Source organism: Salvelinus sp. IW2-2015, unplaced genomic scaffold (genome assembly GCF_002910315.2).
Source record: "Salvelinus sp. IW2-2015 unplaced genomic scaffold, ASM291031v2 Un_scaffold6890, whole genome shotgun sequence".
Lineage (NCBI taxonomy): Eukaryota > Metazoa > Chordata > Actinopteri > Salmoniformes > Salmonidae > Salvelinus > Salvelinus sp. IW2-2015.
The window spans coordinates 1,882-17,395 of NW_019948151.1; the positions used below are offsets into that span (position 1 = coordinate 1,882).

Below are 15,514 nucleotides of genomic sequence, written 5' to 3' on the forward strand. Positions count from 1 at the left end.
GCCAGAGTCTCCTCCTGTCCGGAGCTCCAGAGTCTCCCTCCTGTCGGAGCTGCCAGAGTCTCCCTCCTGTCCGGAGCTGCCAGAGTCTCCCTCCTTCCAGCTGCCAGAGCCCTCGAGCTGCCAGAGTCTCCTCCCTAGAACTAGTTTAATGTAGCTATGGTAGTTAATTCAACAGTGGGAAGTTAGCTACATTAAACTAGTTCTATGGTAGTTAATTCAACATGGGAAGTTAGCTACATTAAACTAGTTCTATGGTAGTTAATTCAACAGTGGGAAGTTAGCTACATTAAACTAGTTCTATGGCAGTTAATTCAACAGTGGAAGTTAGCTACATTAAACTAGTTCTATTGGCAGTTAATTCAACAGTGGGAAGTTAGCTACATTAAATTAGTTGATGCAGTTACCAAAACAGCTGTATAGTTGATTTGGTAGAAGTTATTTCTGTTGTGATTTTAGATTTGAATAGCAGAGTAGACTAATAATATGCTCTTGGTTTTGTCGAGCTACTGGGGAAGTGGTTAAAATAGCTGATAGCTGATTCGTGTCAAAATCACATTGTTTAGAGTGAATAGAATGTTGGAAGTCATTTTAAAATGGGAATTTGATAAAGGGAGATTTAGAATGTTGAAGATATCCCATTAAATAGGAAATGGTTTTCTACGAAGACAAAAAGTTTAATAGTTTAAAAACAATTCCAGACCGGTCAACACATTTTAAAGTTTGAATTTTGATCATTAATGATCAGATAGCTGTCTTCTTCTAAATGTCAGAGCCATTCAACAAGGAGTTGCACCTGTAACAACATTAACTATTGTCTAGCCTAGCAATAGCCAAGACATTCCTACCTCTCTCGTGTGTTTGCTTCTGACTTGGCATTACTGCTAAACCAGATCTACAAGAAAATGAAAAAAAAAATACATGAATTTAATTAAGTGTTAATATGGTCTCTGTATAAACATGTCAGATACAAGACAGTGTTAGCCTGCTACCTGGGCTCCATAGAACACACATAGAACCTCAGCTCTCCACAAGACACGTCATTCCAGCCCCGACCACCTGTTGTCAAGGCAACAACAAATCACACCTCAGTTATTTCAATGTGCTCAGAGTGAGTGGTGAGTGAGTGAGTGAGTGAGTGAGTGGAGTGAGTGAGTGAGTGAGTGAGTGAGTGAGTGAGTGAGTGAGTGTGAGTGAGTGAGTGGTAGGTGTGTGTGTGTGTGTGTTGTGTGTACCTCCAGTGTGTAGCTCTAGCTCCATACAGTTCTCCCCCTGTCCAGAGTTACTGGGCTCCTCCTCCTCCCAGTTAAAACCATCAACAGCTGAGCCGTCACTCCACAGCCACATCCCCTCCTTTTCACAGGAAAACATTGATTAATGGATTGAAACCACTTCATTGTTTTTAAACAGAAAGTACGTTGAGCTTTTGCCTCTGTAACCTGTAGACATTTGACAGATTGATTGACAGACTGACTGACTGCCAAATGTTTGACCCAGTTTACCTGAGCTGCATCGTAGCCTCCTATCCAGACCGGCTGGTCTGTGTGTCTCCTCACCAGATCCTGGACAAACACCTGTTGACCCGGGCTGTGAACCGACACCAGGTTCCCTCTGTGCTGGGAGCAGTACAACTGGAGGGACAGTCAGAGAACACTGTTAGCCCGCTGAGCTAAAGCCCGGGCAGTACCTCAGGGAGCAAAGATCAACGCTAGCTAGAAATTGACATTTCCTGAAGTAAATGTCTGCTTGCTAGTCTTGAAGTATCAATGGTTGTGAAATAGTTTAGTAATTAGAAATTAGTCTCTCCCAATTACAAGTGTTACCTCTGCAGTGGCCCAGGTGGCCCAGACGGGGTAGAAGGAGAAGCAGCGATGCTCATTCTGATGCCACCCGGCTGGGCATGGTGACTGGGAGTCCACCCCTTCCACCTCCTCCTCTGTAGTGTYCACCACCCCCGAGGCAGCATCCAGCCCTGGAACAACACACAGACAGTATGTACTGTTCAAGAGCTGTGCTTGACTTAGTTTACCTGGTACATTGGAAGCAATTACTGGAATAATCCCGAAAGTGCAAACTAAGCTGGATCAAGTAGCACCTCAAATACTTTATAGCATTTTGAGCTGTGTTTGAGCAGATACAATGCAATTTTACAGTAAACAAATTGACGACAGACTTTCATCACGCTTATAGGGAAGGACATTCAACAAGCACAGCACTGTCAGAAATGACTGATGATTGGCTGAGATAAATTGATGATAAAAATATTGTGGGAGCTGTTTTGTTAGACTTCAGTGCGGCCTTTGACATTATCAATCGTAGTCTGATGCTGGAAAAACCTATGTGTTATGGCTTTACACCACCTGCTATATTGTAGATAAAGAGATACCTGTCTAACAAAGCAAAGATGGAATTGTTTAATCGGTTTGACAAATCATTGAATTCAACTGTTTACACACACAGTTTGATTTCAAGTTTGATTTCAAGTTTCATATTTACCTGTTGCAAGGTGCAGAGCCATCACTACACAACCCAGCAGCAGAGACATCCTGCCAACCGATCTACGGAGGTAACCATGACATTACATAACAACATAACTTCGTAATTAATAACTTTTAATAAAGTGTTGAAGGGATCATGAGAGATTCTGGCATCCTTGCTCTACTTACTCAGAGTCAGATGAACTCCTGGATGCCATTTTAATGTCTCTGCGTGCAGTATGAAGGAAGGTAGTGGTTATTTTGTGAGCCAATGCTAACTATTATTAGCGCAACGATGAAGTCTACAGGTACGGTAGCATTGCTAATGTACCTGTAGACTTCAAGTCATTGTGCAAGAATCTTAAATTATTCCATTAACATAACTTCATTTAAAATGACATCGCATAACAAAAAAACAAATGAACTTTTAAGTGACATAAGTTAACATGACATAACAAGACATAACGTAACATAACATAAGAGAGCAGCTCCATCTGTAACGTAGTACATTACCTGTACATGAATCAGAGAATGTTGAGAGTACCTGAGCTGGCCAGTAACACAGTGACAGTAGTAGCAGTAGCTTGGTCTGGGTAGGATAGCTCAGAACGTCTGCTCTTTTCTACCTGCTTCTGGCTTGGATTAGTCACTGTTGAGGAGGAGGAGGAGGAGTGAAATGAGATGACGTGAGGGGAAGAGATGAGGAAAGCATAAGGTACTGCAGAACAGCAACCAGGCATGTCCTCCGCTCTACACTAGTGGGTGTGTCCTAAAGGCCTGCAGTTCCGGCCCCACTCTCATTATCAGTCAGATGAGAGTCACATCAAACAACCTGCTAGTTCTAACAACACATCTCCTGTTCTGACAGACTAGATCACATCAACAACACATCTCCTGTTCTGAACAGACTAGAATCACATCAACAACAACATCTCCTGCTCTGACAGACTAGAATCACATCAACAACACATCTCCTGTTCTGACAGACTAGAATCACATCAACAACACATCTCCTGCTCTGGACAGACTAGAACAATACACATCTAACAACACATCTCCTGTTCTGACAGACTAGAATCACATCAACAACACATCCCTGCTCTGACAGACTAGAATCACATCAACACACATCTCCTGTTCTGACAGACTAGAAATCAACATCAACAACACATCCCTGTCTTGACAGACTAGAATCACATCAACAACACATCTCCTGTTCTGACAGACTAGAATCACATCAACAACACATCTCCTGTTCTGACAGACTAGAATCACATCACAACACATCTCCTGTTCTGACAGACTAGAATCACATCAACAACACATCTCCTGTTCTGACAGACTAGAATCACATCAACAACATCTCCTGTTCTACAGACTAGAATCACATCAACAACACATCTCCTGTTCTGACAGACTAGAATCACATCAACACACATCTCCTGTTCTGACAGACTAGAATCACATCAACAACACATCTCCTGTTCTGACAGACTAGAATCACATCAACAACACATCTCCTGTTCTTGACAGACTAGAATCACATCCAAACAACACATCGCCTTTGCTCTGACAGACTAGAATCACATCAACAACACATCCTGTTCTGACAGACTAGAATCACATCAACAAACACATCTCCTGTTCTGACAGACTAGAATCACATCACAACACATCTCCTGTTCTGACAGACTAGAATCACATCACAACACATCTCCTGTTCTGACAGACTAGAATCACATCAACAACACATCTCTGTTCTGACAGACTAGAATCACATCAACAACACATCTCCTGTTCTGACAGACTAGAATCACATCAACAACACATCTCCTGTTCTGACAGACTAGAAATCACATCAACAACACATCTCCTGTTCTGACAGACTAGAATCACATCAACAACACATCTCCTGTTCTGACAGACTAGAATCACATCAACAACACATCTCCTGTTCTGACAGACTAGAATCACACAACAACACATCTCCTGTTCTGACAGACTAGAATCACATCAACAACACATCTCCTGTTCTGACAGACTAGAATCACATCAACAACCTGCTAGTTCAACAAACACATCTCCTGTCTGACAGACTAGAATCACATCAACAACACACTCCTGTTCTGACAGACTAGAATCACAGCAAAACACATCTCCTGTCTGACAACTAGAATCACATCAACAACCTCTATTCAACAACACATCTCCTGTTCTGACAGACTAGATCAATACAACTGCATCAACAACACATCTCCTGTTCTGACAGACTAGAATCACATCAACAATCATCAACAACACATCTCCTGTTCTGACAGACTAGAATCACATCAACAACACATCTCCTGTTCTGACAGACTAGAATCACATCAACAACACATCTCCTGTTCTGACAGACTAGAATCACATCAACAACACATCTCCTGTTCTGACAGACTAGAGATCACATCAACAACCTGCTAGTTCTAACAACACATCTCCTGCTCTGACAGACTAGAATCACATCAACAACACACTCTCCTGTTCTGACAGACTAGAATCACATCAACAACCTGCTAGTTCTAAACACATCTCCTGCTCTGACAGAACTAGAATCACATCAACAACACATCTCCTGTTCTGACAGACTAGAATCACAGCAGCAACACATCTCCTGTTCTGACAGACTAGAATCACATCAACAACCTGCTAGTTCTAACAACACATCTCCTGTTCTGACAGACTAGAATCACATCAACAACTGCCAGTCTAACAACACATCTCCTGTTCTGACAGACTAGAATCACATCAACAACCTGCCATTCTAACAACACATCTCCTGTTCTGACAGACTAGAATCACATCAACAACACATCTCCTGTTCTGACAGACTAGAATTACATCAAACAACACATCTCCTGTTCTGACAGACTAGAATCACATCACAACAACACATCTCCTGTTCTGACAGACTAGAATCACATCAACAACCTGCTAGTTCTAAACAACACATCTCCTGTTCTGACAGACTAGAATCACATCAACAACCTGCCAGTTCTAACAACACATCTCCTGTTCTGACAGACTAGAATCACATCAACAACCTGCCAGTTCTAACAACACATCTCCTGTTCTGACAGACTAGGAATCACATCAACAACACATCTCCTGTTCTGACAGACTAGAATCACATCAACAACACATCTCCTGTCTGACAGACTAGAATCACATCAACAACACATCTCCTGTTCTGACAGACTAGATCACATCAACAACCTTTATTCTAACAACACATCTCTCTGCTCTGACAGACTAGAATCACATCAAACAACACATCTCCTGTTCTGACAGACTAGAATCACATCAACAACCTGCTAGTTCTAACAACACATCTCCTGCTCTGACAGACTAGAATCACATCAACAACACATCTCCTGTTCTGACAGACTAGAATCACAGCAACAACACATCTCCTGTTCTGACAGACTAGAATCACATCAACAACTGCTAGTTCTAACAAACACATCTCCTGTTCTGACAGACTAGAATCACATCAACAACCTGCCAGTTCTAACAACACATCTCCTGTTCTGACAGACTAGAATCACATCAACAACCTGCAGTTCTAACAACACATCTCCTGTTCTGACAGACTAGAATCACATCAACAACACATCTCCTGTTCTGACAGACTAGAATTACATCAACAACACATCTCCTGTTCTGACAGACTAGAATCACATCAAACAACACATCTCCTGTTCTGACAGACTAGAATCACATCAACAACACATCTCCTGTTCTGACAGACTAGAATCACATCAACAACACATCTCCTGTTTCTGACAGACTAGAATCACATCAACAACCTGCTAGTCTAACAACACATCTCCTGCTCTGACAGACCAAAATCACATCAACAACACATCTCCTGCTCTGACAGACTAGAATCACATCAACAACACTCTCCTGCTCTGACAGACTAGAATCCAACATCAACAACACATCTCCTGCTCTGACAGACTAGAATCACATCAACAACACATCTTCCTGTTCTGACAGACTAGAATCACATCAACAACACATCTCCTGTTCTGACAGACTAGAATCACATCAACAACACATCTCCTGTTCTGACAGACTAGAATCACATCAACAACCTGCTAGTTCTAACAACACATCTCCTGCTCTGACAGACTAGAATCACATCAACAACACAATCTCCTGTTCTGACAGACTAGAACCACATCAAAACACACTCCTGCTCCGAAAGACGACACAGAGCTACCCCTCAGTTTCTTGGCAATTTCTCGCATGGACAGCCTTCATTTCTCAGAACAAGAATAGACTGACGAGTTTCGCGAAGAAAGTTATTTGTTTCTGGACATTTTGAGCCTGTAATCGAACCCACAAATGCTGATGCTCCAGATACTCAACTAGTCTAAAGAAGGCCAGTTTTATTTCTTCTTTAATCAACACAACAGTTTTTCAGCTGTGCTAACATATTTGCAAAAGGGTTTTCTAATGATCAATTAGCCTTTTAAATGATCAACTTGGACCAGCTAACACAACGTGCCATCACTGGAGTGATGGTTGCAGATAATGGGCCTCAGTTCACCTATGTAGATATTCCATTAAAAATAACATGTTTCCAGCTACAATAGTCATTTACAACATTAACAATGACTACACTGTATTTCTGATCAATTTCATGTTATTGTAATGGACAAAACATTTGCTTTTCTTCCAAAAACAAGGACATTTTTTAAGTGACACCAAACTTTTGAACGGTAGTGTATATGAAAATAAAGGTAAATACATATTTCAATGTCCAGATGTAGAAAGTTATGATTTACCAATAATTTACCAATAATTAATTAATTTAGTAACACCATCCTCCTAAATTATACTATTAAAGATATTCTGCACCGTAAACCTATGTAAGGTGCCTATCAATAGGCTACTGATGCTCTACTGGCAAATGTTGCATTGCAATTGTCCAGTAATGCAACAACACCAATGAATAACAGATTCCTCCAAGATTGTTGAGTGTTTTTAGCTGAAAGACCGAGCTAACAGATTCTTATTTTGTTCCAGATACCGTGTGAGGGCTTGGCTCCTCTAATACCTCACAGAGGTGGACCCATTAAAAATAGGGTGTAGTCCTCCCTGAGGCAGGAGAGTTTGAGGCGAGTGGCGGACCGGTTCAAGCTGCAGCAACTGAGCTAACATCCCGAGAATCTCCTCCCGAAATTTAGCGCAGATTTACCCCCCGGGCCATCAATCAGTTTCACCCTTTCTCCCTCCTCTTGAGTGTAAATCATCTTGCTTCGTATTCAGGCCCAGCTATGAATAAAAACACAATTAGACGAACACTATTAGCTTGCTAGCCAGTAGGATCCAAGCCTCAGGTCAAGTTGGAGCGGTCCCAGCCACAGGGGCTAATTGTGACGCGAGCTTGTAAAATGGTATGGATAATCCAAACGAAAAAATAAAAGCGCTGTAGATTAGGCTAAACACAGACTAAAACAAGCTAAGGATTCACATGCCAAACGTATAAAAAAACAACAGCAACACACTAATGTGACGTATTATACTAGAAGTGTTTGAGAACTCTATCACAGAGGGTTTTCCAAGTGGTCTGAGCCTGGCAGTCAGTAAAATGTGAAGACACTTGCCAGCTGGTCTGTGCATGCTCTGAGAACGTACCCTGTTCATCTGTCTGGCCCAAAAGCCCTGCGAGTGATAACCTGTTTAAAAGACTTACTCACGTCAGCCACGGAGAGCGAGACACAGTCATCTGGAACAGCAGGGGCTCTCATATATAGCTCAGTGTTCACCTCGGAGCGAGCATAGAAGGCGTTTAGCTCATCAGGGTAGTCTGTGTCACTGGGAAACTCACGGCTGGTTCTCCATTTGTAATCCGTAATAGTCTGCAAGCCCTGCCACACCAGACTAGCGTCAGCCCCGTTGTAGTTGGATTCCATCTTAATCCTACACTGAGGAAACAAAACATTAAGAACACATGCTCTTTCCATGACAGACTGACCAGATGAATCCAGGTGAAAGCTATGATCCCTTATTGATGTCACTTCACCCAGTGTAGATAAAAGGGAGGAAACAGGTTAAAGAAAGATTTTAATCTCAATATTAGGAAGGTGTTCCGAATGTTTGGTATACTCTGTGTATATTGTTCTGTTGCATGTTTCATGGCTCGTCACACAATTTCTTATATGCGTCCATGTCAATGTCCCGTTCCTGCAAAGCGGTAGCTCTAGCCTTCAGCCTTTAGCCTTTAGCCTTTAGCCTTTAGCCTTTAGCCTTCAGCCTTTAGCCTTCAGCCTTTAGCCTTTAGTCTATAGCCTTTAGCCTTTAGCCTTCAGCCTTCAGCCTTCAGCCTTTAGCCTTTAGCCTTTAGCCTTTAGCCTTTAGTCTTTAGCCTTTAGCCTTCAGCCTATAGGCTTCAGCCTTTAGCCTTTAGCCTTCAGCCTTTAGCCTTTAGCCTTTAGCCTTTAGCCTTTAGCCTTTAGTCTTTAGCCTTTAGCCCAGCATGGATGCCTCCTTTAATCCATGTTGTTTTGGTTTGGATACGTACAGTCAATGTGGGAACGTCTTCATCGATGCAATAATTAATGAAACTTCTTGATGTGGTCGGATGAGTCCCGGAACATATTCCAGTCTGTACTAGAGAAACAGTCTTATAGCATAGCGTCCACTTCGTCTGACCACTTCCGTACTGAGCACGTCACTGGCACTTCATGTTTGAGCTTTTGCTTGTAAACAGGAAGCAGAAAGATAGCATTGTGGTCTGATTTGCCAAACCAGATCCAAACCAACCCATGGACTCTTTCCCCTAGCCCCAAGCAGCCCCTGCCAGAGCCCTAGCCACTTACCAGTACATAGCCTATGATTTTATTTATTTAACCTTTATTTAACTAGGCAAGTCAGTTTAAGAACAAATTCTTCTTACAATTATGATCTCTAAACTTGGCAGGCGTCACCATAAACAAAAACAAAAACTCCCTCCTCTCCCCACATCAACCCCTACCTTTACTTCTACCTCCATCTCACCCCACATACAATCCTCCTCCCCTATCCCTTCCCCCACCTCTACCTCAACCCTTACCCTACCCTAACCCCTCCCTCGACCCCCGTCGCTCCCACTCCAATCCCCTTACCCCTCCTTCCCCCCTAGTTCCCTCTAAGCCCACCCCACGTCAAGACCCCTGCGTCCAGGAAGATGTGATCCCACTCAACCGCTCCCTAGGTCCTCACCCCAAGACCAACACCAACACCAAGATCAAGACCCGACCTGGAGCTCCAGAGAAAGAGGGGAAGATCTCAAACATCGTGCCCAGCCAGAGTGCCTGGGATCTGGGTGTTCTCTTGGGCTGTGCAACCAGGCTGTGGATGGTTCTGACGGTAACATTGCCAAAGCAAGTGAAGGAGATAATAACAAAAAAGTGAACATGATACAATTACAAATTTAAAGTTAAAACCTTACACTCACAGAAGTTCCAAAAGAATAAGACATTTCAAATGTCATATTATTGTATATATTACAGTGTTGTAATGATGTGTAAATAGGGAAAGTACAAAAGGAAAAATAAATAAACATAAATATGGGTTGTATTTTACAATGGTGTTTGTTCTAACTAATTGCCCCTTTTTGTGGCAACAGGTCACAAATCTTGATGCTGTGGTGGCACACCGTGGTATTTCACCCAGTAGATATGGGAGTTATCAAAATTGGGTTTGTTTTTCTAATTCTTGTGAGTCTCTGTATTCTGAGGGAAATATGTCTCTCTAATATGGTCATACATTGGGCAGGAGGTTAGGAAGTCAGCTCAGTTTCCACCTCATTTTGTGGGCAGTGTGACATAGCCTGTCTTCTCTTGAGAGGCAGGTCTGCCTACGTCTGCATTTCTCAATAGCAAAGGCTATGCTCACTGAGTCTGTACATATTCAAAGCTTTCCTTAAGTTTGAGTCAATCACAGTGGTCAGGTATTCTGCCACTGGTACTCTCTGTTTAGGGCCAAATAGCAATTCTAGCTTGCTCAGTTTTTTTGTTAATTTCTTTCCAATGTATCAAGAAATTATCTTTTTGTTCTTCATGATTTGTTGGGTCTAATGTTGTGCTGTCCTGGGGCTCTGTGCGTGTGTTTGTTTGTGAACAGAGCCCCAGAACCAGCTTGCCTGGACTCTTCTCCAGGTTCATCTCTCTTAGGTGATGGCTTTTGTTATGGAAGGTTTGGGAATCGCTTCCTTTTATGTGTTGTAGAATTCAACATCTCCTTTCCTGGATTTTAATAATTAGCGGGTATCGGTCCTAATTCTTTGCTCTGCATCCATTATTTGGTGTTTTACGTTGTACACTGGAGGATATTTTTCAGAATTCTGCATGCAGAGTCTCAATTTGTGTGTTGTTCCCATTTTGTGAATTCTTGGTTGTGAGCGGACCCCAGACCTCACAACCATAAAGGGCAATGGGTTCTATAACTGATTCAAGTATTTTTAGCCACATCCTAATTTGTATGTCGAATTTTAAGTTCCTTTTGATGGCATAGAACGCCCTTCTTGCCTTGTATCTCAGATCGTTCACAGCTTTGTGGAAGTTACATGTGGCACTTATGTTTAGGCCTAGGGTATTATAGTTTTTTGTGTGCTCTAGAGCAACAGTGTCTAGATGGAATTTGTATTTGTGTCCTGACAACTGGCTTATTTTGGAACAGCATTACTTTTGTCTTACTGAGATTACTGTCAGGGCCCAGGTCTGACAGGGCCCAGGTTGACAGGGCCCAAGTCTGACAGGGCCCAGGTCTGACAGGGCCCAGGTCTGACAGAATCTGTGCAGAAGATCTAGGTTCACCTGTAGGCCCTTTGGTGACAGAAGCACCAGATCATCAGCAAACAGTAGACATTTCACTTCAGGTTTTAGTAGGGTGAAGCCGGGTGCTGCAGACTGTTCTAGTGCCCCTCGCCAATATGTTGATATATATGTTGAACAGGATGGGGCTTAAGCTTCATCCCTGTCTCCACCCCATGGCCCTGTGGACAGAAATGTGTGTCTTTTGCCAATTTTAACTTGCACACTTGTTGTTTGTGTACATGGATTTTATTATGTTGTATGTTTTCCCCCAACACCACTTTCCATCAATTTGCATAGCAGACCTCATGCCAAATTTTGTCAAAAGCTTTTTTTGAAATCAGGTAAGCGCATGAGAAGACTTTGCCTTTGTTTTTGGTCTGTTTGTTTGTCAATTAGGGTTGGCAGCGGTGAATAGATGGTCTGTCATATGGTTATTTGGTTAAAAGCCAATTTGTTCAGTTTATTGTTTTCACTGAGGAAATGTACGAGTCTGCTTGTTAATGATAATGCAGAGAATTCTCCCAAGGTTGCAGTTGATGCATATCCCACGTAGTTATTTGGGGTCAAATTTATTTCCACTTTGTGGATTGGGGTGATCAGTCCTTGGTTCCAATATTGGGGAAGATGCCAGAGCTAAGGATGATGTTAAAGAGTTTTAGTATAGCCAATTGGAATTTGTGGTCTGTTTATTTATAATTTTATTGAGGGATACCATCAACACCGCAGGTCTTTTTGGGTTGGAGGGTTTGTATTTTGTCCTGTAGTTCATTCAATGTAATTGGAGAATCCGGTGGGTTCTGGTAGTCTTTAATAGTTGATTCTAAGATTAGTATTTGATCATGTATATTTTTCTGCTGTTTGTTCTTTGTTATAGAGCCAAAAAGACAGGAGAAGTGGTTTACCCACACATCTACGTTTTGAATAGATAACTCTTCCTTTTGTTGTTTGTTTAGTGTTTTCCAATTTTCACAGAAGTGGTTTCTCTCTCTCTCTCTCTCTCTCTCTCTCTCTCTCTCTATCAGTAATAGCTGCACCATAGACCTACAGTACCTAGTGAAAGTGTACACACCACAGTTGTCACATTTTGCTGCCTTGAAATTAAATCTAAAAAGGGATTACATTTGATTTTCTTTCCCTACAGAGCCACACAAAATAACACRAAGATGTCTTGATTGCGTATGTCTTCACACCTCAAGMGTTAATACTTGGTAGAAGCACCTKTGGCAGCTATTACAGCTGTAAAGCATTCTGAATAAGAAGTTTACACCAGTCTTAGGGCAACATACAGTATGTCATGTATTGTTATAAATMATTTAATYATGCAATATTAAATTAGGCTCTAACTTGGTGAAGRCTRCAGGACTGRAARCCATTGAWTGCAACAACCATGTCTCTGTCACTAGCAAACACACTCATGGGTGGTACTGGTAACACAAACATGTACTTGAAAGGCACCCTGGGAAATCTGCAAATTACCCACTGGGCAAAAAAACCCAGTTTGAACCAATGTTGTTTCCATGTCAATTCAACAAGTAACCCACAGGGCAAAAAAAGTGGTAAAATCAACTGTAGCGTTCGTCGTCTGTAGAAAGAGAGGAGGACCAAGATGCAGCGTGGTAAGTATCCATTTTAATAGAATACATTAAACAAACAAAATAACGATAAACGAGAATAACACGAAACGAAACAGTTCTATCTGGTGCAGACACACAAAGACTGAAAACATAGACAATCACCCACAATGACAAAACAGGCTACCTAAATATGGTTCCCAATCAGAGACAACGACTAACACCTGCCTCTGATTGAGAACCATATCAGGCCAAACACAGAAACAGACAAACTAGACATACAACATAGAATGCCCACTCAGAACAGACCCTGACCAACCAAAACATATAAACAAAGCAAACTATGGTCAGGGCGTGACATCAACGTTGTTTCCACGTCAATTCAACAAATAACCCACTGGGCAAAAACTGGTTAAATCAACGTTGCGTCCACGTCAATTCAACAAAACAAATACATGCGATGACGGTGAATCAATGTGGAAACCTGATTTGCAAAAAGTCATCAACGTTAGGGAATTTTGGAACCTTTTAACCTAAATCCAATAACATGGTGAAATATTTTTTTATTTAAATGTTCACGTTGAATTTAGTTGAGAACTCAAAGAAATATAAATGAATACTAGACATTGAACTGATGCCTGTGCCCAGTGGGCTTTACATCCTACAGTGTTAAAACAAAACCCAAAACCTTTTTAGAGTGCAGTGGTTCCTCAGAAAGAGGAAGGGGAGAACCGTCCTCCTCAGTGAATTTCATGATTTTTTAAAAAACATTTAAAAAAGTAATAATTTTTAGATAAACTATAGTAAATGCATTCACATGTCACCAAATAATTTATTAAAACACTGTTTTGCAATGACAGTCTACAGTAGCCTCAACAGCACTCTGTAGGGTAGCACAATGGTGGGTACATTGACTTCAATTCAAAACCTAGGAGACTCATGGGTCTAACCCCCTTACATAGACTTACACAGTAATTATGAAAACTTCTGGAAGACGTCCTCCAACCTATCAGAGCTCTTGCAGCATGAAATGACACGTTGTCCACCCAATCCAAGGGTCAGATAATTAATCTTGTACTGAACACATAAGCTACAGCTAGCTAGCACTACAGTGCATGAAATATGGTGAGTAGTTGACTCAAGGAGAGAGAAAGACAATAGTTTCAACAAATACATTACTTCCAAAATTAAGGAGAAGCATGAGAGAGAGAGACTTTCAGTTTCACTTACTAAGATAGCAAATGTAGCTAGCTAGTTTAACGTACTCAGACACCCTGCTCAAACAAAGGGATGCTATGTTAGCTAGCTGGCTATGACTATTCAACACAACACTGGAACTCAAGGTAAGCTTTTGGTTTTACAAATGTATTGCCACAGGGGCCCGCCGGTGTAAGTGCTAAACTTCTTACTGACTGTACACTGTAATGCTACTGCATGATTGTTGCAAGATTACTAAGTCGTTAGTTATATTAGATGTGTTGACTATGACGTTACTTTAGCTAATATGGTGACAACTTCAATGTTGTTCATTGAAGTCCACAAGTGAAGGGAAAAGACGAGAGGAGGTTAGCGCATAGATGCGAGAAAGAATAGAACGTGGCTGCTATGAAAGTGATCTTTATTTACGCTTGATCAGGGGTGTATTCATTCCTCCGATTCTGTTGAAAAATATTCTTAAATAGAAGCAAACGGAACAGGGATAAACATACCTGAATTTGACCAATAGAAACTTTAATTTGCAACTGTTTTACTGACGACTACACCCTAGATCAGCTAGATGCAGGGAAGAGTGTGCAAGGCGGTTTTGAATGTGTCACTGTCCGTCACCTCGATTACTCCAAATTCTCTCGACCTGCTCACCTACGTTGTAAACTTTCCTTCATAGGCTAGGTTGTAGCAACCTTAATGTGTGTGCAGGGACAATTTGAGTATAACATACACACAGGGAGTCAGGAAGCAGGTGCAGAAGATGAGTTTAATAATAATAATAAACATGAATAAAATACAAAACAGGAGCAGTGTACTGAACGTAGCCCAAACCTATTCTGTCTGATGACTGATGCTACAGAGGGCTATATATATACATATATGAGTAATCAGGGTGGTGATAAAGTCCAGGTGTGCTTAACGATGGTTGCCAGGTGTGCGCAATGTGGGTTGCCAGGACCGGTGGGCAGTATACCGGTGACGTCAAACACCGGAGGGAGGGAGAAGGATTAGGGGTGACATCGAGTATCATGTAGTAGCCTAAACCTATCCATGTTACATTGAACTGGGTGAATATGAATGACAGTAACCTAAACCTATCACTGTTACATTGAACTGGGTGAATATGAATGACAGTAACCTAAACCTATCCATGTTACATTGAACTGGGTGAATGGAATATGAATGACAGTAATCCAATATTGCTGTAATAGAAATAAGAACATGCTCATAAAACAAATGATCTCCCTCATCTTAAACGGCGTCGACCGCCACTGTTTTAGAGGTATTTTTTTGCCACTTAAAAGGAACGAACCGCTTTGTCGCCGTGGTGACAAACGACCATATGTGTACAGACTTTGAAATCATGTGTATGTGACCAATAACATCTGCTAACCATGTGTATGAGACCAAT

General features: G+C 41.6%; 1 protein-coding gene across 1 annotated transcript; it reads right to left on the reverse strand.

Moving 5' to 3' along the window:
* Positions 1-804: 804 nt before the first annotated feature.
* On the reverse strand, positions 805-3,090 carry LOC112079093 (galactose-specific lectin nattectin-like). Its single transcript, XM_070442228.1, has 7 exons — positions 2,988-3,090; positions 2,494-2,555; positions 1,821-1,969; positions 1,500-1,628; positions 1,233-1,350; positions 990-1,056; positions 805-892 (listed from the first exon to the last, which is right to left on the reverse strand). Exons 1-7 carry the CDS (start codon positions 2,993-2,995, stop codon positions 805-807), a joined length of 621 nt encoding a protein of 206 aa, XP_070298329.1. The 5' UTR covers positions 2,996-3,090.
* Positions 3,091-15,514: the final 12,424 nt, after the last annotated feature.